Below are 26925 nucleotides of genomic sequence, written 5' to 3'. Positions count from 1 at the left end.
CTGGTACGAATGAAAGAAGAAAATACAGATATTTAAGAAATTGTGAAAGAGTTTTTAATAATTCCACGTAGCGCTTTATGAAACGTGAATTCAGCCAGCTATCATGATCGGCTATTGTGACGATCATTATCTCTGACTCGCACTTCTGCTAAAATCAATTGATACGAGGTCGAGTCGATTCAGTTGCAAATGGCTCGTAACAAAGTATCCGCGGCGTTTACTATACTCGTTATATCATGGCAAATGATAGGTCTCTATTTTCGCGCAATACCCGATGCAAATTTACTTGACACCGTATGCATATCAATGCGTGCATGCATATTTCCCGCGAGCTCGCACAAAGGGGTTGTTTTCGCCTCGTTCTCCTTCTCTCTCTCTCTCTCTCTCTCTCTCTCTCTCTCTCTCTCTCTCTCTCTCTCTCTCTCTCTCTCTCTCTCTCTCTCTCTCTCTCTCTCTCTCTCTCTCTCTCTCTCTCTCTCTCTCTCTCTCTCTCTCTCTCTCTCTCTCTCTCTCTCTCTCTCTCTCTCTCTCTCTCTCTCTCTCTCTCTCTCTCTCTCTCTCTCTCTCTCTCTCTCTCTCTCTCTCTCTCTCTCTCTCTCTCTCTCTCTCTCTCTCTCTCTCTCTCTCTCTCTCTCTCTCTCTCTCTCTCTCTCTCTCTCTCTCTCTCTCTCTCTCTCTCTCTCTCTCTCTCTCTCTCTCTCTCTCTCTCTCTCTCTCTCTCTCTCTCTCTCTCTCTCTCTCTCTCTCTCTCTCTCTCTCTCTCTCTCTCTCTCTCTCTCTCTCTCTCTCTCTCTCTCTCTCTCTCTCTCTCTCTCTCTCTCTCTCTCTCTCTCTCTCTCTCTCTCTCTCTCTCTCTCTCTCTCTCTCTCTCTCTCTCTCTCTCTCTCTCTCTCTCTCTCTCTCTCTCTCTCTCTCTCTCTCTCTCTCTCTCTCTCTCTCTCTCTCTCTCTCTCTCTCTCTCTCTCTCTCTCTCTCTCTCTCTCTCTCTCTCTCTCTCTCTCTCTCTCTCTCTCTCTCTCTCTCTCTCTCTCTCTCTCTCTCTCTCTCTCTCTCTCTCTCTCTCTCTCTCTCTCTCTCTCTCTCTCTCTCTCTCTCTCTCTCTCTCTCTCTCTCTCTCTCTCTCTCTCTCTCTCTCTCTCTCTCTCTCTCTCTCTCTCTCTCTCTCTCTCTCTCTCTCTCTCTCTCTCTCTCTCTCTCTCTCTCTCTCTCTCTCTCTCTCTCTCTCTCTCTCTCCCTCCTCTCCTGCCTCTCTTTCTTCTTTCTGTCTTTTTTTTTCTTACAAGATTCACGAAGCGAAGGGATAAGATAAATCGCGCATTTTCTTTTACGAGAATCCCTGAGACGCCTCGCGAACGCTCGACAGGATGTTTGCGTCGCGGAAAATGCAAGCTGCATTACTGCAACAGACGGATTAACGCTCGGACTCGTCGCCATGCAGACTCGCGTTATGTTAACGCGTCTGGAATTAGATTTATTTTTTTGCTTATTGCCGGGTTTCCGTTACTGCAGATCGTTACATTGCTAGATACGAATATACAGAGCGTCGCTGCAGTAGAAACAAAAAATAAATCCCATACTGTGATTAAAATTAATTTTTCGAGGATATTATCGGAACACGTAACTTTGTTATTACGTAGACATATATAGAGGCTAAGTTAATATCGCGTATACAACTTTTATCTCATTGAGACTGTATCAATTTATTTAGTTTAAGGTCGATAAAAAAGATTCTTCGTGCTATACACATTAATTTTATCGCTGTTTGCGCGCCGTTTTAATTTCTCACGCTTTTCTTACTTTACGATGTTTTATCTAAATTAGAAAAAACTTTTATAATAGAGGAAAATAATAAAAAAAAAGTAAGAAAGAGAAGAACAAAAGATTATTACAAACTCTGCAAGAAAAGCATATTATTTTCGCAACGTTTTTGCAAAGTTTAAAAAGAAAAAGCGAATAAAAATCGTTGCGAGCTCTCCACTGTGGCTCATAAAATTCGAGAAAAAGTTAAGTAATCGGTTTGTCGATCATATCAGGCAAGCTATATCGCTCCTGTATATGATCTTAAGATTTCGATGTGGATCGTGGTAGACGCGAAGCTCGATATCTACTGTCGTAGCCGATAGTTGACGTTTTGGCTTAAGTCACTGGCTGATGTCACGAAGTTGCAGCAGATAAGATTACCCTGGCAGAGCCTGGTGGCCGAAATTTCCATTCCCGGGTCACGCGATGTAAGCTGCAGCAGTCGCAGCTAAAACACGTCATTTATATCGCGTTGCACTCTGATATTTTACGAATATCGCAAACGAGATTTATTTCTCACATTTTTTTCTCAATTTGAGATTATCAACTTCGAATCCGTGAGATCAAAAATAGCACGGACTAAATCTTCTTTCTTAAAAACCTGACTGGAATAAGAAAATTTAACTCTTCAAAGAATTGAGGGTATAACAAATTTAGATTGGCTAATCTTTTATAATTTTATCGATTTAATTAAATCAGCTATTTTATAAAGGGAACCAAAAAAAAAAACGTAAAATAAAATGCGAAACATATGCGATATCACAGTATTTGCTAATCATTTATGTACCTCAGTTAATTTTGCGCACCCAGAAAATTTTTGCTGTAGTTGCAATACCACTTTTTTGAGTGCATATTTTATACTCGAAAAGAGACAATTATTTTTCGAGCTTTTTCTATTCTAGTCTTATAATTATGCTATAAATTGGATCTAATGGCAGTTTCTTGGTGAAAAAAGAATCATTGTACTCAAATTTAGCAGACATATAGACAATAAAATATTCCGCGTGTAATCGCAAAACATTTATTAATAGTAATAAAGTATGTAAACTTTAGAGGCATTGACATCTTCCAAGTAAATTATAAGAATGTTATATACAAAGAGAAAAATCTATTTTTTAATTACGATATATAATCAAAATAGAAATTGACGAATCTTCGTAGAAATCTAAAAATCGTGAAAAACACTCGTCAGTACAGCAGTAATCTCCTCGTTCTCGCGCATGCATCTGTCGCGGCGCGATTTGCATCTTTACACGAATAGATTTACACGAAGGATTTACACATTCTTCGTGCATAATTTGCATACAGAAAGTCGAGTCGAGGGAATATATCATCGCTGCAACGACTATGATGGCCTCCGAGCCATCTGGTCGGAATATTCCACGCGGTAGTATCGCACAGTGACGAATATTTCCACGGTCGTTGATTAGCGGTCTCAGTAATTCGAGATGGTGTTGGTGAAGGTGGCCCATGTTTCCTCGATAGGTGCCAACACGGTGATCACTATGAGGGTCGTGGCGAACGCGACGATAACCACAAAGTACACACCGAAAATGAACTTGCGCATGCCAGAGTACTGTCGGGAAAATATTCAATGAGATTTTGTTTGCGTACTGATATTTGTTTGTACACTAAATTATTTTTCAATGCGATATCGGTCCGCGGCATCGATATAATATCAGGAATTATTGATTTATTTGTACAATTTATTGCATATGTGTGCACGTGAGAAAAGACGTGACATTTATCTATTATAAATTTCTTAAAAATTTTTTGATCAAAGAAATTTTATAGAGCGCGGGGTTTTAAATCACATAAATCAAATTCTTGAAGAAAAAGAAAGAGAGATAGAGAGAGAAAGAGAGATTATTTGAATTATTCCATTTATAAAAAATTTAATTTATCTTATATTTAAGTGCATAGAATCCAATTATTTTTGAGCGCGTGGATTTTGTCTTTTCATTACGTTGTAAAGAAATGTAATTAGATTTCTCAATTGTCATTGATAGATTTCTCAATATTCACAAGAATGAAAAAAATATTATTGTTAAGCGTATTATCTCCTTCTTTTATCTCTATTTTACTGACAATCTTATTAATATTTCAAAGTGGATCGACGCGCGTTGAAAGATTATTCGATTACGTCACTCTTATTTCAGAAAATCTTACAGGAGCGTCTCGCCTCGCATCTGGATGCACCATTGATCCGCGAGAATGCATGTCTTTCATCGGAAATGAATTCACTCTCTGACTGGCTTGTTTGTCAGAGACGCAACCAAGGAACTGCAACATAAATCGGCAAGAATGTAGCAAATATAACTGCAATCTCTCGGAAAGGCGGATTAACATAATTTAGTATTGAAGCACAAATTCCGTTAAATATTGAATTATTTTTCTCGAGATATTGTGCAACATTAAAAATTTTAATGTTCTACAAAGAGAAAGCACATAATTTATAAAATGTGATCGATTTTTAATCGACTTAGATCGGATGTCAAAATTGCGTGATTATTGTACAATAAATCGTTCGGTTAGATTTTTTTGCGATTTTTTAGAACTTTGCGCGAAAATTTGACAAGGACTCTTACTGTTAAAATGAGGTGAGTCAGAACGTAGAATACCACATATGCGGTAAGGATCCAGTCGACCCACTCCGGAAGTTTGGCCTTGTTTAGTCGTACCGCAAAGAAAAGCGCGATTACTATGGAAGAAATTTTCATATATTATATAATTTTATACAATTCCATATCTAAAAAAAAAACGAATTCTTCAATGTTTATTCATCCTATCTGATATAATTCATGATGCATTTTATATTGAATTGAAGATATCAAGAAAGAGTAATAGAATTAACGAATTTACATATTTCATGCTAAACGTTTGAAAAGATTCAAGACTAGATTATTCTATATTACAGAGCGTCAAATAAAAGCGAGATTAAAATGTTTAATAAAAATAATATTAAATTAAATGAGAGAGGGATTATTAAAGGTCTCAATTTATTTAGCATTATAATCAATTTTTTTAACGCAATAAAACATTAAACGTAAAAGAGATATGTTCTTCAAATGACAATAAATAAAGAACAAAGAAATGTAATATATCGAATGCGGCAAAAAAAAAATACGGGACACTTGTATAACTCAACTTACGGGCGCATATTTTTGCCACATTACCGACGAACCAGTGAGCCCAATTGAAGAGAGCTCTTCGTGGTGCGCCGGGATGCGGTCTCATAGCCGCCATGAAGGGCTGAATAAAGCACAAAATTGTAGTAGCCAGGCCGACGGAAGCGTGTATCGTCGCAGAACTCCATGTGCCCAATTCCACGAATATTATTACGAAGGCTGCGATCGTCATCGACCAAGTGAGCACCATGAAGAATCTGTGCCACTTGAGGAAAAATCGATAGGATTTTATTATAGCGAAAGGAGCGCGAGAAAGGTGTCGATGGCAACCGCTTTCCCTTCGCGTGCTTTAATGTTAAATGTTAATGATGTACACTTAGATTTCGTCGCGAAAATAACGCGGATATTCCACTGGTGATGTTGGAATGTTTTAATTAGTCTAAAGAAATTATAAATATATTGAAATCATTAAATATATTAAATTATCATCAATTAAAGGAATTTGAAATCTTTTACAGAGTAAAATTATTTGGAAAATATTTATTCTAATATCTGTAAAGGCATTCTTTTTTTAAACAAAAATAAATACTCCACTCATTCTATTCAATCATTGCAAAATTGATGAATAAACAAATTTTGTAGAAGCAGAAATAGAAGTTAAGTAAGTGAATTAATGGCATTCGTATTTTTATTTGACGTTGATAAAAAAAAAACGTAAAATAAAACCAAATTTTATACAAACGCGTTCAAGATCGCAAAATTATGAAAACAAATATATCGTATTTGCGAAACGAGTGATAAAAATTTTATTTGAAAAATTGTTTATTAAACATATCTCAACTTTATAATCAACTTTATACTTTAAAAATTGTCAAAAAATTGTTTCTTTTTATTTTTTATTTTAACATATTTATTTTCACAATGAACTCATATTGTCTTTTGACAAGTTCTAAAATATAATAGGTTTAATACTTGGCACGATAATAGCTCGAACTTTTTTTATGCTTTGAAAAATATTATTTTTTTCCGATTTGTTTTTAATGTGTATGATTGTGAATATTATAAAATTTATTATTTATATATTGAATGCAGGTATTATAGCCTACAAAATAAATTGCCTCGTAATGAATGTTATTATATTTTATTTATTGTGTATGATTGATAGAAATTTATTTAATAACTTATTGTGTTATATATATATTGCTAGTATATATCTATTTATGTAAGATGAGTCATGACAAATCAAATTAGCGATTATAAATTAAATATTAACGCATATGCCGATTGTATGTGTATGTGTTTGGATTGATGTAGAATACAAAATAACATGTAAAATTAAATCAACAATTTTCTGGCATAAACTGATATTGTATTTAATGATATTAAATAATTGTAATTATATATCAAAAATCTTATAAATATAAATATTGAATATGACAATGTCGCGATAATTAAATACGACAGTCAATGATGAAACACATTTTAGAGATGCATGCATATTTCAGAGAGAAATGTCTGTTTTTTTTTAATATCAAAGTTGCATCATAATCTTTTGCGAATTAATGTATACTGCTATTTAATGGACACAAAATACAATAATTATATACGCGGTACGGAGAGGCAGTTTACATTTACCACAGCTCGTAATAATTTAGTATTTGCACAACATAGTCGAGAATCCCGGGATAGCTTTTTTTGAGCGATACTATTTACAAGCAGCTACAAAATACGACGTAACAAAGGGAGAATCAAGTTGCATCATTGTGCTATTATCCGGCAGCTTGATAACAAACAAATTTGAAACCTTAACAAACTGACGTTTCAACGTCACTTGATCCGTAGCTTAAAGCCATTTCGTGTCGCAATTCGATTGGGAGAAAATATTCGCGGACTGTAAATTCCCTATTATTTGCGCTACTGAATATTCAAATCATGCCCGATGATAAAAATTATCGCGCATTATTCGCGCAAATATAATTTGCAGAAATAATCTTCGATAATGATTATATTGTAACACACGGTGATTTTTCACAATAGTTGACAAAATTGCGTCGAAATATTGATAAAAATAATTTCGATAAAAATGATTGATGCTGATGGTTTTTTTTTTCTACCGTATTTTATATCGCGAAAATGAGGAATTATGCGAAAAATGAACGTGTTAAATATTTTTTCTCGTAGAAATAAATATTGATTTGTAACGGATGAAATTCTTTTAATACGGACGAAGCATATATCGGAATATGTAGAGAATATGTTGTTTAATCGAAAAATTAATTTTCCGTATTAATGCTGTTTAGCGCACTAATATATCCAACAATTACTGAATAATCTACGTAACTAAGCGTGAAATTCGTTTCTCAGAAAAGATCGACTCCCAGCCGATAGCTGTAGCGTGCAAGCAACAAGCAAGCAACTCCGAAAGAACGAGGCAATATTTTATCGCGCGGGGAGAACGATTAATCGTACGTCGAGAATCGTACGTGAGGAGTAATTTTTGATGGATAAGGGACTAAACTTTGCGCGACTCATCGCCGAAAATACACGTCTCATGGTGCGTGCGAGCGAACACGCAACTTATCGAGCGATCGCGCCACGGGCCGCGAACCAAAGGGCTGAATCAATAAGAGAAAAAGCGTCGCGACGCGTTGCCCTTCGGGAAAACGTTGCCCTTCGGCGATCCGTGCGTCGATTCGAGGCGGGAATCGAAGGCGGTCGGAGCGTCGAGGACCGTCACGATGCCACCGAACTCCTGGGTTTTTCTCGGAGTAGGATTCGCGGCGCAACCCCCTCGTTTCGACCGCCACCGGATTCGCGTCGCGCCGGTAAAGCCCGGCGGTCGTCCTCGTACCTGTCGCACGACGCGGCTGTTTCTCTCTTTCTCTCTTGTCGCAGACGGATATCTCTCCTATTATTATTCCTTTTTACTTCCGTATCTCTACGCGAACGATACGAACGCACGAACCAACGCACACACGCGCCGCGGAGCGTCGCGACGGCCGTCGGTGCCGGCCGGTGTCTCCAATCGAACTGCGGGGGTAGTTCGACGGTGGCGCCGCCGAAGGACGCCGCCACCTTTATTTGACGTTGATTCTGTATAATTGCGATATATTCAACGAGTGAAAATAAATCAAGAACGAGATTATATAATTTTGAAAAAACGTGAAATGGTGTCAAACATTGAATAGTTATGCGATTGCCTAGAAAACTGCATACTTACGGCGAACCAGTGATCCTTCCCACACAGCTGGGAGTTAACCCATGTCTGTCTGTAATATCTCGCAAGTAGCATCCCGATGGAGGCCGTGCCGATCCATGATGCCAACATAAGTGCACCGTGAAGGCGAATTAGTAGGTCGCTGGCTGGAATCCATTCTCCAACGTCGGATAATTTCTTTGAGGTACTAGTCCCAAGATAGACGATGTCGTGAAAGTTAACTCCATTTTCTAAAAAAAAAAAAAAAAAGAAAAAAAAGATATAATTGCGGTATAAATCATTCGCATATAAGCAAAGAGTAATTTTTCCTTGACGAATGCGTCATGAATATTTATTTTAATTATATGTAATCAATCGTGTGATCACATTGTGCCCTTTTTCTCTCTTCTTCAAAATAAGAATTGTAGAAACGCGGTCTATCTATGTACATATAAATCACATTTTATTCATTTTCCTGTTTGCGTTCGTGCAAAAACATAAAGAAGCTATCAAATTTGCAGTGTTATCACAATCTTTGGCAAGAAAGTTGTAAAGTTTTTACACACTTTGCTCTCAGCGGAAACGTACGAGGAGCAAACTTCGCGAAGCCTTCCGCTAACCTTCTTCAACCTTTATTTAAAGAAGTGCGATGGCAAAACTTTGCGTCATAAATCTAACATTAGCGCGATCGTTGGTAAAATTTATTCTTTGTTTAATAATTAGCGATAATTGTTAGTGATAAATAACGTTGGAATTGTAGACACGCTCGCGATGATATACATACTTCGTAGATCTTTGCCGGCGACCACGAGAAGATGATACGGAGTATTGACAAGGTCATATGTACGTCCCTCAACAACAGTGCGCTTGTCCCGTCGAAATTTGCAATACATCACGTCATTCTTGATCGAGGTATTTTCCAATTCGACCGCACCTTCCGGCTGTGGATGAAATCGCGAATAGAACAAGGGAACATTTGTCAGACATAAATCTCGAGAGCGAAATGGAAATAATTCACAACATACGATAATTTTAATATATATTGCTAGATTTTGTGCAGGATTATTTTTACCTCAATGAAAATATTTCATTAAACAACTTCAATATTAAATTTCAAATAAAAATACTCAACTTGAAAAATTCTACTCGGAATAATCTACTTTGAATGAAGTAAAGATTAGCATGTTAATAGGGAGATGATGCGATAAAAATTTCGACCGTTGATAAGCTTGTACCAAATACGTGGAAATGCCTCTTACGAGCTTCGTAATTATTCGTAGAGCTTAAAGATTTATGCATTACTGTAACGGGGAGTAACAGCGCCGGCTACGGCGAGCGTAATAATTGGGATCTAATGGGCCAGACTCGTTGTCCGCGACAGAACATAGGGCGAATTAATTAGCACAGAGGCGCGCATCTGAGCCAGTGTAGCATAATAAACGATACTCACCGTCGCATGGCGCGTATTACTCTTTCCGGAATTCCAAGACATATGTAACGCAATTTCACCGTCCTCGTTCGTGCACTCGACTACGCTGTCGTCGCCCTGCGCACCACATTCCGCATATTATAACTCAACCATTACCGTTTAATCATTGATCTCGCGCAATTACGCGCGTAATTAATTGCGTAAGGCAAATATATATTCGCAGTAATTTCTACGGTGACGACGCGATTTTAATTACCAAATAAATGTTATGTAAATTTGCGTAACAAAGAAATCCAATCGCGTTCGCGAAAATAAATTTTTGGATGTACAATTAGAGTATAATTGAGGATTTCTACATTACAATCATCGAACTATTCGAGATCTGTTTATTACGCCGATGATATATTTAATACATCTCGCAATTAATATTTCAGAGAATAATTAAAGAAAAAATGAAGTTTTGTCCAATGTCTCCAAAGAAAATTAAGAAAAAAATGAAAGAAAAATTCTTAAAAATTCAGACGATTTAATGAAGATAATGAAAATTCTAAAAAAAAAAAAAAAAAAAACGACTGAAAAATGCAGCGAATAAGGTAACTTGACGCTCTTAATAAAATAGTTCCGCGCGAGGATTCTATTCGCAAATTTTCGCTTGTATAAATTGCACATGTGTCCGAGGGAAAAAGCTATGCGAAATAATCAAGCGCAGCTTCTCGCGCAATTACCATATTCTTGTCATCCGACAGGCCGACAGCGACATATTTGGCCTCCCCCCGCGTCTGCATCTCGAAATGATATTCGTCGCCTTGCACTATCACGGCCACCACGGCGGCGCAGTCCTTGGTTTTTATACAGCCCACGGGCGCGCCAAAGCAGTTCTTCGTGATGTGGCAGTCCGTGTAGAACGGGTCCTCTTCACTCTGCGTCTGTAACGAGAACAAACACCTGGGGATGACGCGGGAATTTTGCCAAGTCGCGAGATGCCACATTCCGCGAGATCTAATCTCGCGCAGCACGATGCGATTTGCGGAGATTGCGCAACGTCCTTCCGCTGTCCGCGAAATCGAGCAAGGGATGAAAAAAAAAAAAAGAGCAAAAAACAGGGAGACAGGAGTTTTAGATATTCAGAATCGTCGATCATCGCGAGATGCTTCGAGAAGTTGTTTATATATATTTACGAGGTTACCCTATACTCTCTTTGATATGTAGGGATGAAAAATATTTTGCCTTATTATTATATCGTAAAAGAAAGGAATCGTTTAAACTATAATAACTTCAAATATTACTCTTAATTAGGCGTATAAAGTAAACAAGATAAAGAAGAAAAGAAATACGTTTTATTAAATTATAACACTGAAAAACATATAAAAAGAAAAATGGGAACGTCAGAATTAAAGTTCGTATATTTTTGTTATCTGAATTATTTTGAAAAATTCCAAAAATAAGCCTTGTTATATAAATAAAATAGTTTTTGTTCTACAAAAAAATTTTGTGAAAAACTATAGTTGTGTGTTCAGATTAAAAATATTACAAACTTGACTCCTGACAAGTGGCAAATATTAAACCTCGTGTATTATCAGTATAAACTAAGTATAACTTGACGACACGTTGTGTGGCATAAAATTAAAATAGTTACCACAGCATTAACACTTATCTATGACGTAAGCGTGTCCACGGCTATGACAGCGATGTAAATACCAAGTGTTTCGCGTAGAATTATTTCTGTTGTAAGAGCTATCAAGAGAACGACATGTTTTGATTTCATAATGATAACACAGTGTCAAACTAATTTAAAGCTTCTGACATAAATGTATAATAGCGGGAGTAATATCTCACAAGATCTAATAATCTTTAATATAACGCACTAATGAGTTATAATTCTTAATATAATACTAATATATAACAATATGATAATATTAATTGTCATATTTTATTTATAGTTCGAAATAATTTTTATTGTTTTTATATATAATTTTGGTTGTTTCTAAAATTGTAAATATTAAAAAATATTTATTTAAATATTAAAAATATATATCTATGCATGTTAATTATTGGAATTGATTATGACATAAATTTCTACGTCGAAACTGTGGCAATAGCTTTAATTATATCGCTATGCCGTTATTTCACATACGCAACAAAAAATATCTACTGTTTAAATAAATATTATTTGTGAATAGATTTAATACAAAATTGTTTCTAGTAAAGTCAAGGCATATATGATTCAGCAAGAAATCCTAATAAGGGAGACCTTGCGAATCAAATCGCGCGCAACAATTTACGGAAACGTGGCGTACAGCCGAACGAAAAGGAAATCTGTGGCAGGGGAAAGAGAAACAGAAAGAGAAACAAGCTTGACGACCAAGCTTCAATTTAGATACGCTTCGCGAAATCGCGCGTTCACGCTCCGGTGGCCATTACCGGCTCTTTGCTGTATTTTTTACGTTTTTTATCGCGAACGATCGAGTGCCGTTTTCAAGGAAAGGTCACTCGCCCGCACGGTTGTAATTATTCAACGAATTTGTCGCACATATATATTGTTTAACCGATTTAAGCAATTTATTTTCGACGTAAAAATATTATCAAATTATTCTCGCGACAGGAAACAATTTATATAGCGACAATAAAAATTTTGAATTAATAAAAAGTTCTGGAATCTGACAATTATTCAATAAATCTGACTCAATAAATCTTTATTGAGATATCACAGAAGAAACAATCGATAAGCTTTTCTGCTCGATCAGGTTATTTGTAAAATTGTGGAAAATGCAAGAGAAATTTATGCATTGTGATATATTCTATTCGAAAAGTTTGTACATATATTGCAAGTATATACATATATTACGAGTTATATGTATGTATGTATATATACATTTCTCTGACTTATCATAAATTTTCGTTTCAAAAATTAAGGACTGTGAATCCTGTATTATTTTCGTCTTCTAGACATAGACAATATTTTGCTCGCATTGAGCCTGGTCCGTAGCCAAAATAGAATGTTTATTGCGATAAGTTACAATATTTGCTTTCGTCTTATACATGTTTATTTTAATTTGTTATTCCGATTTATTATTTACAATACTGTACGCATATTGGAATATTAAAAACAGACTTGAACCAAGTTAATGTGCTCTTATTTTAATTGTTCTACAATAAAATTTAAATATATTATTTTAATTAAACCGTAAAATAAGTAGAATATTTAATTAATAGAAAAATCGTCTTCTAGACATAGACAATATTTTGCTCGCATTGAGACTACAAAATATCTTTTTTATATCATTAAGTATTAAAAAAAAAAAGATTAAGAATGTTTTTGAATATTTCGTAGAAAAATTTATATATTCCTTTGAAGCTTAAATAAAATAGATTGTGGAACTGGAAGACGACGCAACATGGAAAGGAAAAACGAATTGCAGTGAATTTAAAAAACTCAACGCAAGAAATGCAAGATTAATAGTACTTTCGTGTTCAAAGGATTTGGAAAACATTGGACTAACATAAGTCTTGCCAAGATGCATGTCACAACCCGTAATTCAGAGAACACTCCTTTGCTTTATTTATTTATTTTTTTTTTTTTTATCTTTGGCCGCGCGCATTCGATAATTCCACTTGACAATTCTCGAACGCGCAAAAAAAAGATACGAATCATAAAAAGTCGACGATACAAAATCGCAAACGGCCCCGCGGAAGTGAACGGTGAAAGTACATAAAGCATAAATTCCAGAACGTTAGTTGCGGTCGTGCGTTATGCATTTGTATACGGTTAAGGGATCCATACATGTACATACATGCATACATGTATAGATACATAATTCATGCATCTGCAACACGCGTCACGCGTTACTATATTCGCTTCTGTGTACGTGTGTGCATATATATGTGGGGATTGTAAATTTTTTACTTTCCACGATATGATAGTGCAGATCGCTATCATTGTATGAGAGAAAGATATGCGGAATCTAAAATATTTTTCACATTAGTCGAAACTTTCGAAATTTCGATTTGTGCGAATAATATAAACGGAAAGAGATAATGCAGAGAATCAGTGCACGCCATATTTTCCATTAATGATCCATTTTATGATTATAAATTGTATTCGGTCGAGTATAGATGCTTAACAAGAATATTAAATGAATTTTAATTAAACTTGAATTTCGCAAAATTGCAAAATGGAGATTTATGAGTGATCTATTTTAATTCTCCCATTTGATATCAGTAGGTATAATTATTTATTTATCTCGCGAATATATAACCTACTTGAGGCTGACAATTGTCATTAATTAGAGTATCGTTACAATTTATTCACGATGCGAATGAGAATTTAAACGCGTTTTAATCCAAAATCCGTTTTAATCTGCGCAGACAAAACACAGCGGAACAATTGAAAGTTATTACTTACTGAAAAAAAATTCGATAGATTATATCATATATATAACCTTACAAACAGATTTTCTATATAACATGATCTATTGGTGATAGAAAGACAACTACATAGAATACTATCCGGAAAAAATACGATATACGGATTAAATTCCAATAACAGATTCTTTTTTTAAATTTTATTTTTCTTGATAAAAACGTTGAGGCAAATCTGATAATTTATTACCATTTTACAATACTAAACATTTTTCCATACAATTAAACTTCAAATTGAAATTAAACTTTACTTAAAATATTAATAAAAAATTATATGATTTCGTTATTTATTTTTTGCCTAATTGGTTTCATATTTTATCATTGATCAAAAATTATATGATTTCGTTATTTATTTTCTGCCTAATTGGTTTCATATTTTATCATTGATCAAAAATTATATTTTTTCTAGCAACACATGTTTTCGATGAAATTTTTATTGGGAAATCTATTTCTCAAGCAGATCGACGAAAAGAATATCCAGCAATTTTGAGGCACTCTCTATGTAAACTGGATAAATTCTTGAAATATGGTTACAACATATAGTAACCTCATTGAATCAGGTCGGCTCGCGTGCATCCCACGAGCAATGTTCGTAAAGCCGCACCTATCGGGACTTGCAGGCTGCTTACATCGTTTAACGCCCTGTGTAATACTCGGGCGCATTTACCTCATAATAGCGGGACGACGGGAAATATAATACTCACCACATAATTGACGGTGCGGCTATAGTAGGGCGGCGTGGTGGTCCTGAAGGTAGTGACGGGCGTAGGTAGGGTCGATACATCGATGGACCGCTTGTCGACGGTGACTCTGGGCGATTCCACGCCGACCCAATACGTGCTGTAATCCTGAGCGAAGGTGGAGCTGCAAAAGAAACAATAAAAGGTCAATGATCAATTGTAACGCGCACTGCAATGTTAAAGTCCAGAATTAAATCGAAATGACAGAACCTCTTTATTTTAGGATATATATATATATAAAGCTTGTGGAATATTAATATATTATAGCGACATTTTTTTAGATATATATTATGTTGAAATCAAACTTATACCGACATAAAACATAGATATACATGCGTATTTTTATATTACATATTCACAATTTTATTACTTTGATGTCGGACATTTTGAAATATTCCGCTGCATTTAAACGGGAAATCGAAAAATTTTCGTGAAGAATATTCCTTTGTGCACATAGATATGCATGTGTACATTTTTATATTAAATATTATTTTAGAATTTTTTTTCTTTTTGATGGCAAATAGATGCGAAATAAACTTTGAAATATCCTAATTAATAAAACAGAATTCTTAAACCAAAAATTTCATGTAAAAAGAATTAAAATAATATTAAAATAAATTATGATAAAAAGAAATTAAAATTATTATGAAATTATTAAAAAATGAAATATATTTTTTTTGCAGCATTAGCCGATAATAAATAAAAATATAGAAAAACTATACGCATGACTTAAAATAAAAAACTTTTTTTAACATTAAGTACCTGGTTTTCGAAAATTAGAGCGTTTGAATTTTGCGTTTTTTCTCCCTCTCTCTTTATTTTTATCATACATGATATATAGCGAAGTACTCTAAATGTTCAACGCGTGAGATAGGATTTTCTGTAATATATCTTAATAAGGGTTTCATTAAATCTTAATAAGAGACTCATTTTTTCTAATTTTCGATTGTCTTACGCGAGAATTAAAATAGATGAGTAGAAATAGCAAAAGATATCTTAACAAATCTATAAAGTTAATGAGTTCAAAGATTAAAAATACGTAACAGTTTTATTAATTTCTTTTTCAATCCATCTACCAAAATCACAGTATTTCATTCAGACTCTTGATATTTGTTAAAAATGTAGTATAAGATTTATATAAAATTTTTAACCATGACAATAAATATATGAACAATTTTTTTTCTCGTAAATCCTTTTTATCATTTTTTTCATTAATGCTGCTTGCGACGAAATATAAATATCAGTGTACAAGAGCAGCGAAGAATTCCCAAATGGAGCCGTAAAATCAAAATAACATTCAAACTCTTTTCGAAATAAGTTACAAACTTTCAGCAAGGGCGCAGCTGCGCGCTTTCTATTAAACATGCATTAGTTACTTCGAATCGATTATTAAAGGAAAAGTTTATAAGGAATGTTTCGCGCACTTCTCGTACCGTTATGCTCGCACGAGCACGTTGAATTCCAAACGTGAGCAGCCGCGCGTACGGTAATACCTAATTGTGATTCACAAGTGTGATACACATCGTGCTTTTATGTGCATGCGTGCGCGCGCGCGTGTGTAGCTGCGTGCGTGTGTGCGTTCAGCGGCTGAGATCAGTCGAGGGAATCCTGACTCAACAATTAAGCCGTTTGCACAAATGCTGATGTTTTTTATTTTGAATTTTACAGATGCTCCGAAATTTTGCAATTTTGCGAATTCACAAAATAAATAACAAGCAAATTCCTTCAATCTTTTTTGATAAAGTATGTGCCTGTGTATCCCTGAACATAATAAATAATAATAAGTTTAGATAAATTAATCAAAAAAATATACACCCACGTAAAATGAAGATAAATCAGAAAATATCATAGGTTTTTTTAATAGTTTGTGATTTATATAATTCATATAATATGTCATAATGTTTTCTCGAATATATTTTAGAGATATTAATTAATAAATATTTTACGGAACATTGATTGAATAATAGATGTACGTACAACGCATGAAAAAATTGAGTATACCGCCGACAGAATCAATTGACACTCGATGTAATCAAATTAAATCGTGTGATGCTTGTTAAAGAATCATTATCATTATACGGTACTTACTTAAAGATAATGATACCCTCATAATCGTCCGGAGCTTTCCAATCAAATTCCAGATTATGTTTCTTGTTCGTGTTCGTATGAGTCACACCATTCTAGACACAAGAAACAGGAAAAGTTTCATCGGATAAGAAATTACGCATCATTGAAATTGTATATTTACGAAAGAGCCTCGATAAATGATTTAATCTTGAAGAAACCATTAACGATAGAAAAATATTCGCCAAGTAAAAACGAAACACTCTGATGCGTCATATATCATTATATATACGCCGCAATCGTATCGTGAAGTATACAATGTGATCGTAATCCACAATCAAAAGTAATGATTTTGCAATTGTTTTAATATTTCGAAAGTTCGATACAACAGCGATTTTATTTTCTGCTTCGAGAACTTGTAGAAAGAATTAATTATAAATATAAAAAATTAAATGTATAATTTTAATTTTAATTTTTAATTTCCTTAATTTCTTTTTAAATTAAAGATCGAGCTGCAGGGTGATTCTTGTATCGAATTTTTTAATTGTTTATAAAGACACTTAAACCTTTTATTTATTTTTTTTTATTGCTTCGAAATGCGAATAAAACAATATTATAAAATGATATCGCGCAATAAAGTACCTTTACGCCTTGGGTGCATTCGACGGCTCTCGCGGAATCGGGCAGGTTCGTGAATTCTCCCACAAATTCATCGTTGTTGATGTCTCTAGCGAAGATCATGAAGCCCTCGTACGCGAGGCCCTGGGGACTTCCGAGGATCAGCCGAACCCTGCCTCGTCCAGCAGCGGGTAGCACCTGATAAGGCGGATATGACGATTGAAGGGAGCTGCCGGGATGACGCGGCATCAGATCCGAGCATGTCTCCTGTGGTGCTCCATTGGGTAATCCCGATACCCTCGCGAGCAGGCCAATGGCCAGGAACAGCAACATCCTGGGCATTTCTGTAACAAAACAAGCACGAGATACGCTTTAGAGGATAGATACAAATAATGCCCAGTATCGCGATTTACAGCATATTTTTATTAATAAAAAATTGATTCCAGATCGACAAAGGAATCTGTTATTAAACGGACATTCGATCTTTTTAGGACACTTTGTATAAGTCATATGTTCAAAGCATTGCTTTACATCGTCATATTAAAATAGAAACTGATTTGTATCGCATAATCGCTTTTTAAACTTTTTTATTGAATTACTCTTATTGTTAGTATCGGATTTGCAATTAGCTTCAGCGATGCATCGTGAAAGAAAGAATTACAATATCACGAGCGCCTGGATTCCCTTAACCTCATTGGAAATGTAATGAGATGATTGGAAAACATTTAAATGAAACTGCACACTTGTTTAAACAGAGAATGCAGACAATGGGTTTGTTTGATGTTCGCATATTTCAATATTGAATTTATCCGGTATGACGTAAACAGAAATGTGCATCTGACGGCACAGTTCGCTATCATTTATTTTATCCGTAATGCATGTCTTATTTCCTTACTTATGTATATAGTAATATATGTACATACGCAACACGTTGCAATATAGTACTATATAAATTTCAATTTTAAAATAACCGTATTTGCATTAGTAACTGACAAATGCATTGGTAAATAACGCTCAAATTCTGTAAAGACTCATTTGGTATTTTTATCGACAATCGTATAACTTTATTCAACAATAGATTCCCGAATGATAAAAATATGCGATAAAAGTGTCATCTCTCTCTTTAATAAAATCGTCCTTCAATATTTATCCGTATTGCACAGTATCTAGATAATGACTTTAATATCGTCTTTATTTACACAATCTTCCTGATAAAATCCAAGTTTTCCCAAGCTGTTGTAATAAAGAATATTTATCCTGTATTCAAGTAGTTCTAATATATGGGATAATGATAACGACTCCAAAATAAAATCAGAAAATCCACGACGACAAGAAATATCGTAATCATTGATAATCTTTTTTTAATACATTACACACAGAGTGCAAGAGTTAATTGTTCAATCACGCGGAACATTAGATTGAGATAATTAAAGGGAGGGGTAGAGGAGAGGTGGATGGATGAGAAGAGGGAACTATCAAGACACTAATGAGCGGGGAGGAGCGCAAGAAGTGAATGACTCCCAGGAACGCTCGTTCCTTCGTGTACGGCCCACGCCTGAAAGAACTGACTTTCACCTATTGAGAGTTTTAAACTCCTTACGAGTTTCTTAGCTCGCGCATTCCTAAATGCCTCGGCGCAACTGAAATATTCCTGCCGTTATATAACTGCCGACTGACCCTCGCCATTGAAATGCCACGTAGTCGCGGAAAGGTTTGTATACTGCAACGTTCTCTTGAAACGAGGCGTGGAACGTTCGCTTGAAACGAGATCCCCTTAAAATTATTGCTTTGCCTTATATACACGCTGTTGAAGTTCGAGTTGCTATTTTCAGCCGGCATCGCTGCGTTTTCGCGCAAAATTTGATACATAAGTTTCTTTGTGACAAAGAAATATGGACGAGAAACTCAGCGATGAAATCAAGGAAGATATGCATAATAATACTTTAAATTTTAGAATTGAAAGTATACAAGGTGATTTATATGTAAATAAAATCTATTCGATCAACCGAGCAATTTATAGTTTTAATAATATGTAAAATATCGCATTGTGTATGTTTAATAAGGAAAGTGTCATTGATAGGAATATTTATGTACATTTTTGTAAATGTGATAATATCTTCCTAGGAAGTGAAGAATTAGCAGCTTGGTCGATAAAATGCACGATAAACTTCATGTAAATTTCATGAATCTCTGTAATCGCAAAGTCGGCGTGCATATTCGAGACAAGGTCGATCACTCGCGAATAATTACTAGTTGCAATTATATGTTCTACACTTTCACGCGTACAAGGACACACGCACATGCTCCAAGTTTGCCGATTAAAATTAGACCGTTCATCACGAGAAATTATTGTCCTGTCGCCTCGTCAAAGGCATAGCATGGTTTATTGTTGAAGGAATTAGGCGTAGACTATTTAACGACTATTTAAGTCAATGTGTATTAACTAGAAACAAAGATTCTCAAGAGATGACTCAAGATTCTTCATGAAGAATTGCAGTGAATCAGCATCAGGAACGTAAGTAGTTACATAACGTAATAGCAAATGTATATAGTAATACATGATTATTTCAAAAAATAATAGCGCACAGATCGTCTTCGCATAAGAAGTTTCCGCGAACGATTCTTTTCTAAATTTATTTCAAATTAAAAAACAAAATTATATTTATCCAGCGTGATGTAAATAGAAAAAAAAACCTTAATTTATAGCACAGCTATTATTATTATATCAATATTCATGCAAGCATATAAACAAAGTTACAAAATTGTTTCAAGTTTTATTGATGATATTTAATCAAGGTTCCATTTTTCAATAAAAATAAATATCATTTGACAAAATTTTTCACACACATACACGGACAGTGCGAATATAATAGAAAACTAACTACAAATATGCAATATTGGCGTCCGTACTTATTTTTCATTTCCATATTTATATTCCATATTCACGTCATAATAAACGATATACAGACGTAATAACCGTTAATTGGGAACGCATTCGCAAAGAATACAATTATCTCGACAATGCGGCAATCATGGACGAATATTGAGGCGAGTCCGTCGACACCGTCCAAGATCAATATTGCAGATGCACTCGAAATTTCTCTCGCGGACGGAGCCTGCAATTTGCAAACCGCTGCGACCACTATGTACGCGCACGTGCGAATTGGAGAACACATACACCTGGATACATCAATTACATGTACACCAGGAGGAAACCAGGACGATCGTTCCTTTTTTAGTCGTATAAAACCTCGTGACGATATCGCGAATAAAAAATCACTCAAGTCCGCAAGTTTGCGTTTGTGTGCGTGACATATCGGAGAGGAATTAAGACCACGATAATCACGTGTCGCGTGTGCCTAGCATTATCATGTATCATTATTTCATTGTATGGAGAAGAGAACGAGCACAAGGTTTCATTCTGCGGTTTATAACGCGTGTGTGATTCACCCGCGGCGTTTTACACCCGCACACATATACACGCGCATGTACGCATAACTATGCGCACGTACACAGAATTCACATCGACATGGATTCACCGCAGGTGGATTTCCTCCTGCGCGGTTCTTTGTGAGCGCACAGGAAATTCCCATTGTCTATATATATATATGATTTCAAAGGTTAAAATCGATGAGTATTTATTGCATAGATATAGTGAAAAAAACGACATCGTATAGTTTTCTTATATTCTGAATTAATTACGTGGCTCTCTTGCTACAGAATGTTAAGATATTCAAGACTACATTAAAATTTTTTTATGACGCTTTTTACTTATAACACATGTCAAGCAATTGACATTATTCATTATATATATTTAAATATGTTTAAGTGATAATCTTTTTTATTCTAACATTTATTTAAAACTTTGAACATTTAAAAAAAAGTGCAAGCGGAAGAAAAAAATATATTTATCGCTTTATCATTTAATTATCGATATTGTTTACATAACTATCTGCGGGTTCTCGTATTTAAAGTAGAAAGCCGACCTCATTTACTAACAAAATAGAAACCGATTATGGTAGCACAGTATACTGCTATCGTTTAAGTGAAATATTGTGATTACCGAAATTATGGAATGGCGGAATGGTTCCGTAATTTTGCCAACATTTCTTTTTTCTTGTTTCGTCTATTTTCCTATTATTATCGCTCCATTTATTTGCATATACATTTAACGCTATAATATTAAGTGTTACTCGATACAACTGGTATTTATATTCATAGTATGATCTTCTTAGTAGTATATTTATCTTTTGTTATGCAACGTGATCCTCACATGATGCACTTTCGCATATTACCTAGTCATGCGCTTAGCAAGTGATTACTAATCTGTCATTTCAACATGAAACAGACGTTATGATTAAGTTACGTCATTTGGAACAAATCAACTGAATATCGTATAACAGGTGCAGCATCAATAATAACGTAGCTTAAAATTATATATTAAACGATAATGAGACATTTTAGTTAATGACTGTCATGGATATGTGTGTTGGAGGTGTGCCCAGGTACGCCCTAATATTTCACTGTCTCTTAATTTCACAGTACTTTATTTAACAATCAGAATATATGCTTTTGAAAAAATCGAGTGGAAGAATTATCTCGCATTTATTTAATTATCTTAAGCTGTTTTTCACAATATTTGCCTAATTTATTTTATTTTTGCCTGATATTATTATTATTATACAATATAAGCTTGCAGATTTTAATGAAACATGGCACATTTTTATACAATTTTAAATACTTTTACTGAATGTTATTTTATGTTATACTACATCGTCGAGTAGCTAGATATTTATGACATACATCTTTGAAAGGTTAATTGTATTCGTATGACTTGTAAGTTTCTACCGCTCCCGAATGTCATTAGGCAAACAAAGTATCGTGTCTCGTCTCTTCCGTGTTTACTGAACGTATCGCCATGGTTACGATGCCCTGTTGTCCTAGAATTTCCACGTCGAGCATTACTCTCGCGTCAGTACTGCCAAACCGCAAATTATTTTATCGGTTACATAAACCAGAGACCGCACCGCGCAAGAATTCAGGGAAACTCCATTCATCGTAGCCGCAATTATTCTTAACGATCTGCTCCTTAACGAGTATAACGCTCCTCCGCGACATATCGATCTTGCTCCAATTGTTTCGCTTTGTCTTATGCACAAGTTGAGTCAATTAGGGCAAGGATGGACATAGACATGAACATTATTCTCGCATCTAATCTACAAGGTCCTTTATCTTAGTCGTAAACCTTAAAAGATCCCCATAAATGATGAACTTATTTTTCCCGAATCGTCTCTTAAATCCATATGTTGAAAAAGACATGTGTAATGAAAAAAATATCTTTTAGTAGCATTTTTAAAAATATATTTTTAATTAATAAAATACATAAATATAACACAACAATAGAATAAAATATATGTTATCTTTTATAGGGAATAATTATACAGAAATCTATATTAGAAATGTCCGCGAGTTATATTTCGTATATGTTTATTTTTTTTATTCATTTTCTTATTAATTTTTCTGCATGTCTACAAAATAAGCCATTTATCCAAATTATAGATAAAATTAAGATAAGGCAAAAATTGTTGATATACGTCATATTGCATTTTTCGGAATTGATTGAGTCAATTAATTAATGGCGATGACTATTTTTCTCACAGACGGTAAAACCCAGCAGTGAATAATCGCATATATTATTTATCGATTGTACTAAAATGAGAAATAACGCGTATCTATATATAATATACACTCATTTAAGTGTACATCAAGAGGATTTTGCGAGGCGATTTCTCCAAAGTTGATTAACTTTAATCGTAATTCAATCATCTCTCTCGAGTTTCTGTCTCTGTATGTAGGAGAAGATGGAAAGACGCGATTGCCCCTCGATTCAAGTTAATCGACGTCGGAGAAATCAGCCCTAGAGCGATCGAAGGGATCTCAGATCCAATAGATCCACTCGATTTTCCGTTTGATTGTCGTTGCATAGAAACGTGTACCCATCAATTATGACACTCGATGACACGAATTAAAGAAAAACTGTTTAATAATAAAAACTGTTTAATCAATTTTCCCACATAAACGTATAAAAATTTATTATGTTTTAATACATAAAATATATACGAGAGAATTTATTAGACAGCTTTATATATATATTTATATTTTATTTATTTGTAGCATTGAGATTCATTGTGTTTCTCACAAGAAGGAAGAATCATTGTGTTTCTCTCCGTATATATATATGTATACATATATAAATATAAAACATATCAAGCTAACCGATTTTACATATGTGATGATATATAAATGTGAAATATACGGAGAGGAACACGATGATTCTTCTTTCTTGTGAGAAATGAGACAATGAGTCTCAACTCTACGAATCATCTACATGATTAATCTCTATGTAGCGGAGAGGAGATTTAGATCATCGTCACGTTTATACTCAGAATTCTGAAACGGGCAGAGGAAGTAGCGGCTGAATTTCTTATGAATATTTCCTACGAGATTTCTTCATAAGGCTACTTCATGAATTTTAAGATGTCTAACCTTGTTTATTTCTGTACACAAGTCATCTTTCCACTTTAATTTACATTGCATCTTATGCGATTCATTCAGTTAGCTTCAAAGAAAAAATTGTCGTAAAATAGTCTCTTTTTCCGTCAAAAATTTTAATTAATAATTAACGATGAAAATGTTTTTCACTAATGCCATCGATATGCAATTATGTCTTCAGCGTCACGTATACTAGTTATTTGTATACATATATGTGATACAACAATTTTATAGTATATATCAATTCCTTGGTTTAATATTAATTAAATTGTATTAGAAAGCCATATCAAGTATTTAAATTTAAGGTATTTTAAATTTTTTACAGATATATATGAGAATTTAAAAAAAAAATCGTAAAAGAGACATTATATATAACATGACTTTTTTATTGTCTAGACATCAATTCTGGAAACGCATTAATTTTTCCGATTATTGTTCACGAAAAAGAAATGATAAACAATTTTTAATTTTAAACTGCAAAAATATCATCAATGCAAATTAGAAAATGGAAAAAATTTTTTAATAAGAAAAAAACTATTTATATTAATTCTTAGATGGTAATGTCGATCTTGAGGACTATAAACTAATTTTAAAGAATGAAGATTGTTGCGAGTGATGTGAAAATGTTGAGATCTTCACCAGCTGGTTCCATCTGGCTCAAAAAGAAAAAAAAAACAAGAGACCCAGTTTGTTTACGAATCTTTAAATAGATACTGGAAACTACTGTGAAAAGGTGATTTTGTCGGTAACGATTCCGTACATCGACATGCTTTTAGAAAAGATAGTAAGAGCATAAATTGTTAATCAACCGGGGTCACATATCTGCTTTTTCTTCGATCACAGACGGCTGACGGTTAAAGAACCCAACGTATGTTTTCATTACTTGCTCGCATACATCAATTCTTCAAAATTGGTACCGTAGATCAATCTTACGTTTTCTGAGGATTAAAAAAATCGTATCCTTATAAATATTACATTTTTGTATATGTATGTGTGTATACACAAGTTGCATATAAATCCCATGAAACCATCGTAATTTAGAACATCTGCTGAGGATTAAATCCCATGAAACCATCGTAGTTTATAACATCTGCTTAGGATTAAATCCGCGATTATCGCGCAGGTACTCACTGATTCTTGTATCTGCAATTGTTGATCCTTGACAGCGTTCACCACGGCGTGTAACACGCGCGCCAAACAAACTCGCGACGAGGTCACGTGTGCGTTGGTGCCCCGGCGGTGTCACGATAACACGCGTGCACTAATTCCACGACGATGGGGTACACCGTCGGGCAGGTCGCCTCGTCGACATCGTAGTTTATAACATCTGCTTAGGATTAAATCCGCGATTATCGCGCAGGTACTCACTGATTCTTGTATCTGCAATTGTTGATCCTTGACAGCGTTCACCACGGCGTGTAACACGCGCGCCAAACAAACTCGCGACGAGGTCACGTGTGCGTTGGTGCCGGCGGTGTCACGGTAACACGCGTGCACTAATTCCACGACGATGGGGTACACCGTCGGGCAGGTCGCCTCGTCGACAATCCCGATCGACCGTCCGTTCTCCAATGTTGACGCGTCGGACGCGTCCGTCCGGTCGAGGGAACTCGCGAACCGTCCTGTTCGCGATCGAGAGTTTCGATAAATCGCACTTGGAGAAAAACACGCACTCGCGTTTAATCGCGCGGCTTCCCTCGTCGACGTGGATTGGATCGAGGGAAAGACTCAGGAAAGACGCGCCGCTGACTCGATCGTTTGCCGGATCTCGCACGACACTTGTTGATCCCGCGGCGGCATACTTCCGTCTCTATAGCGTCAAGAACCACACCTTGCGAGAGACTGTACGAGAAATACGGGCCGAGTTGAAAGGCCCTCAGTCGTGAGACCAGCTCAGGCTCGTAGCGGCTGATCCATGACGCCACTCGATACCGATACTTTTGTTACGGTGTCTCTTTACTATCATCGGTATAGCTACGCGAATCTGTCTGCTCGAATGCGGAATACTGTGCAAATTTTGTTCAATAATTTAAAACCGAAATATAAATTGAAATATGCTAAATTATTATAAATGTAAAATAATCGAGAGATAACAAATATATTTAATAAGGACCTTGCGAGAAAGGTGATTACTTATATGAAGGAGAAGGCTTTTGAGGAAATAATTAGAAAATATTTAATGAAATAAATGTTGTTAAAAAATCGTTGAAAATAGTTAGCAAAAGAAATCGCAATTAAAATAACAAGATGATGCGAGACCAAATTATCTTTTTTTTTTAAATAAGATTATTTTTTTAAGAGTTGGAGATATTCCCTTTAATGGATCATATCATTTCATATAATTGCATCGGGTAATTGAATCATAACATCTATTCTCTTGTTAGTTGCATCTTTTACGTTTTCTTACTTTTCTCTTTCAATCTTTCTCTTCAGAATGCTTGAATGTATACTGATTTTATTTTGGATTATATATATTTCAAATTATATCATGTGTTTAATTTGTATTGTATTATTTTTCAACGATAGATTTTTTATACTCATATATGTACACATACAAAATTATGTAAAAATTATCAAGATTTTTTCGTTACTTTTTTATGTCCGTATTTAGAACACTCGCTAAGCCGGCACTGAATTATGTTAAGAGAAAGAGAGAGAGAGAGAGAAAGAAAGAGAAGAGAGAGGGATTAACGACACAAAAACGGTACGACGCGACGTACCGTACGTTCACCATTCGTCGCTCACCTGAGTTTTATTGGTGTATTTTTTGTCATTCTCCTTCGCATTCTACCTCGCATACTGCCAATGTCTCGTCGTCGTTGTCGACCACAGACGTAAAAAAAAAAAAGGAAAAGAAAGAAAAAGTACGTAAACGGTATCGGACGAATTAAAGAGTACATCGATCTCTGAAAATAGTACTAGAACATTTAGACATACAAATTTATTTATCTTTTTCATGCCTTTTTGATAACGTTTATA

The 26925-nt window shown here is 34.9% G+C and overlaps 2 protein-coding genes across 3 annotated transcripts in view; both read right to left on the bottom strand.

Annotated features, from left to right (window-relative positions):
* LOC115243627 (pikachurin-like) overlaps window positions 1-7956 on the bottom strand; it is a 134136-nt gene extending 126180 nt beyond the window's left edge. The window contains exon 1 of the mRNA XM_029820761.1: window positions 7780-7956. The gene's annotated coding sequence lies outside the window, so the exon portion shown is untranslated. The remainder of the gene's footprint in view (window positions 1-7779) is intronic.
* LOC115243566 (putative ferric-chelate reductase 1 homolog) lies at window positions 2542-25415 on the bottom strand. Of its 2 annotated transcripts, none has more exons than XM_029820687.1 (12): window positions 25315-25415; window positions 17419-17738; window positions 16801-16892; window positions 14677-14836; window positions 10279-10479; window positions 9575-9670; window positions 8909-9065; window positions 8149-8375; window positions 4953-5193; window positions 4389-4501; window positions 3970-4083; window positions 2542-3376 (listed from the first exon to the last, which is right to left on the bottom strand). In XM_029820687.1, exons 2-12 carry the CDS (start codon window positions 17734-17736, stop codon window positions 3236-3238), a joined length of 1860 nt encoding a protein of 619 aa, XP_029676547.1. In that variant the 5' UTR covers window positions 17737-17738; window positions 25315-25415; the 3' UTR covers window positions 2542-3235. The 2 variants fall into 2 exon arrangements, with proteins under 2 accessions (XP_029676547.1, XP_029676546.1); XM_029820686.1 differs by lacking the exon at window positions 25315-25415 and adding an exon at window positions 25078-25247.
* Between the last annotated feature and the right edge of the window lie 1510 nt (window positions 25416-26925).

This window comes from Formica exsecta, unplaced genomic scaffold, assembly GCF_003651465.1.
Source record: "Formica exsecta isolate Colony F162 unplaced genomic scaffold, ASM365146v1 scaffold72, whole genome shotgun sequence".
NCBI lineage: Eukaryota > Metazoa > Arthropoda > Insecta > Hymenoptera > Formicidae > Formica > Formica exsecta.
Note: the sequence above shows the minus strand (reverse complement) of the source record. Positions and strands in the feature narration are given on the sequence as shown.

Excerpts from the sequence above, each read along its gene's own strand:
- LOC115243566 (XM_029820687.1), bottom strand. The coding sequence starts at position 17,736 with ATGCCCAGGATGTTGCTGTTCCTGGCCATTGGCCTGCTCGCGAGGGTA. Across the intron at positions 10,480-14,676 it reads GCCGCACCGTCAATTATGTG|ACGCAGAGTGAAGAGGACCC; the intron begins GTGAGTATTATA and ends TTCTCGTTACAG. Across the intron at positions 4,502-4,952 it reads TGTGGCAAAAATATGCGCCC|TAATCGCGCTTTTCTTTGCG; the intron begins GTAAGTTGAGTT and ends TTTCTTCCATAG.